We start from the raw sequence: 2812 nt of genomic DNA, 5'->3' as shown, positions 1-2812 counted from the left end.
GCGCTTGGGCGTATGCAGGCGGCGCGGGGGCCGCGGCCGAGGCTGAGCCGCCGGAGGCCGCCCTCGGGGCCGGGTGAGGCGGAGGCGCGGCTGGAGGGTCCTCCGGAAATGGGGCGCGGGCAACCCCGGCCGAGCGCTTCACGCTCCCGCCCGCTTCCTGCAGCGCACCGTGCCCGCCCCCGCTTCCCTGGCCGCCCGGGGCGCTCTGCCCCCGAGCGCGCTCCCGCCCCGCTGACATCCGCCCCTCTCGTCCCCTCCACGCCGCCCCAGGTCCCCTGGCGCCAGCAGGCCCTGGTTCCTCCAGGAGGGCGGCGAGTGTGAGCACCCGTGGGCCGGGCTGCTGCGCTTGGTGGGCGCGGATCTGACCCTGGACGACGAGCCGCTGCCCGCCTTTCCCGGCCAGGTGCGTCCTCTGGGGCCCCTGGGGTGGCCTGGGTGGGTCTTCAGGCCAGGGAGGAGCGGGGAAGGACTCCCCATGCTGGATCCCTGCGGGACCCCCAGTGCCAAGGAGCAGCCTTCTGAGGAGAGGGCACCGGCCCTGCAGAGCTGCCCCATGTGCGAAAACCACCCCAGCCCTGTTTGGAAACCACATCCGTGTGTAGAAGGCAAAGAGGGTGTCCAAGCTCAGCTTTGGCCTTTTAAAGTCATATTTCACATGTGGAAAGCTGGCAGAGTGCACTGACCATGCGATTGTCCAGGTGACTCCTGCTGTCACAGGTTTGGGGGTCTACCTGCTTTCCACCATCTGGGGCCAGCACACCCTCAGGAGGAGGGCAGGGAGCGCTAAACCTGGACTGCCCTGACACTCCAAGTAGGTGGTGGTGTCCAGCATCCAAGACCCAGAGATGGCCTGCCGTGCCAAGGCAGGCTTGGGGGGTCCCTGCACTGTTTGCTGTTTAAGTGGCCACACAAATACCTTATGGGTGGTGGGTTGTAGGTTTTCAAAATGAACGCCTTTAAAATCCAATATATATTGGATTTATATATTGGAGTGTGGCAGGAAGCCTGGGAGCTGAGACATGGCGTGGCTGAGGAGTGGACACAAGATCGCTGCTTATAGCCCCGTAGACTCGGCTGCTCAGTGGGTGCATGTCCCCCAGCAGTTGTGTGTGAGAGACGCTTGCTCTGACAGGATGCCAACCACATGGCCTCCAGCAAGTTCTGGGCCCTTGTCTTGGGCAGAGCTGCCCACCTGCCCAGGGCACTGATCGCAGGCCTTGGGTGGGTTTCTTCCTGCTGCCCTGGCTGGCCACCACCTCAGCGCCACGCCCTCCCAAGCAGCTTGGGGGGCCCTGGGGCTTCCCAGGTCTGCGGCCCCGAGCTCAGATGAGTGAATCTCTCTCTCCGCAGTGGGGCTCCATCCGTCTGAGTCAAGAAAACAAATTCTCAGCCCCAAGCCACACACCTCTGCCAGCTTCTGTTTCTCTGCCTCTTGTGGAGGACTGTGGGCAGTACTGCCCAGCAGGGATGCCTGTCTCTGTGCCTTTTCTTTTTGGGTTCGAGTGGTGTGGTTTTCCTAAGAGAGACTAGCCTTCCCTGGCCATTTATTGATATAGAAACACCCGATGGGTCTGTCCATCTGACGTGATGGGACTTCTGCCATGGGCAGGCCAGCGACATGGGGAACAGCCCATCCCCCATCTTGAGACCCGTCGGGGAGCCTCTGACATCCCTTGGCCACCCTGCAGGTGGGCTTTTGGTGTTGGCTTTCAGAAAGGAAGGCTCCATGATGAACACGTTCTCAAGTTGAGTGGGCACCAGAATCCCCTGGGGGGCTTGTTCAGACACAGCCCCCCACCCCAGACGCAGGAGACTGGTGGGACCGAGAAGGTGCATCCCAGGCCACGCTGAGAACCTCTGGCCATGGAGGGCAGCCTCGACACCCCAGGGCCCTGCCCTTCACCATGCTGCCCCCATGGCTCTCGGGCCCACCCACCACCCACTCTCAGCCACCAGGCCCCACACAACAAGAAGCCAAGACACCCTCTCCAGAGATGGGGTGCACTGGCCCCAGAGTGGCTTGGAGGGTATGCTCAACATGCACTTTGTCACTGTCATGGGCAGGGGGGGATAGGAGGGGGGTGAGGAGCTAGGGACAGGCAACCACTGGAGTGTCCAGGGACAGTGCTCTCACTCTGACAATGCTCCTCCCCAGTCAGCCCCACAATCAGCCTCAACCTGTGGCTGATGAAGCTGACATCCTGGCACCTGCTCAGAGTCATAGCACAAGGCTAAGCCACAGTGCCTCTGGGACACCCACCATGAGCACGAAGTCAACCACAGATCAAGGAAGGCATGGAGCCTGTGATGGGACCACAGCCAAGAGGCCACCATGGGCACATACCTGACTAGAACATGACCCGGCCACCTTCTTCTTCCAGGTGGCTTCTCATCACACTTTTTGTGGCTGAATTCAAGGTTCCCACCCTGGGTCAGGGGATCAAGCAGAAGAGAAGGGCAGGGAAACCCCTGGGCACACATAGCTCTTGCAGTCTTGACCTATAAAAATCCAGGGACATGGGGGCTGAGGGGCTTGGCTTAAATGCAAAGGAAGAAACCACAAAGAGCCCCGGATTCATGTCAACAGCACTTCCAAGACCAGACAGGGTTAAGACTTGAAGGAAACAAGTATTTGCAAAGTAAGACTGAAGGAAGGGGTCTATTTAGTCAATAAAAAAATGGCAATGGAAAAATGGGCAAAGAGTGTGACTAGAACTCCTCAAGAAGAAAGAAATCCAGCCTCACCAGGAAAAAAGCCAGATGTAGAGAGTGTTGCATTCCAGCTTGGCCTCTTCCATGCGGGGGGAGCTTC

General features: G+C 60.0%; 1 protein-coding gene across 1 annotated transcript in view; it reads left to right on the top strand.

The window, feature by feature from the left end:
- LOC103603015 (Fanconi anemia-associated protein of 20 kDa-like) overlaps nt 1–2235 on the top strand; it is a 3304-nt gene extending 1069 nt beyond the window's left edge. The window contains exons 2-5 of the mRNA XM_008587483.1: nt 19–73; nt 271–403; nt 1610–1688; nt 2156–2235. Coding sequence (XP_008585705.1) covers nt 19–73; nt 271–403; nt 1610–1688; nt 2156–2235 — 347 coding nt within the window. The remainder of the gene's footprint in view (nt 1–18; nt 74–270; nt 404–1609; nt 1689–2155) is intronic.
- The last annotated feature ends 577 nt before the right edge of the window (nt 2236–2812 follow it).

Source organism: Galeopterus variegatus, unplaced genomic scaffold (assembly GCF_000696425.1).
Source record: "Galeopterus variegatus unplaced genomic scaffold, G_variegatus-3.0.2 Scaffold4401, whole genome shotgun sequence".
Taxonomy (NCBI): Eukaryota; Metazoa; Chordata; class Mammalia; order Dermoptera; family Cynocephalidae; genus Galeopterus; species Galeopterus variegatus.
The sequence above is the reverse complement of the archived record's forward strand: the minus strand, read 5'-3'. Positions and strand labels throughout refer to the sequence as shown.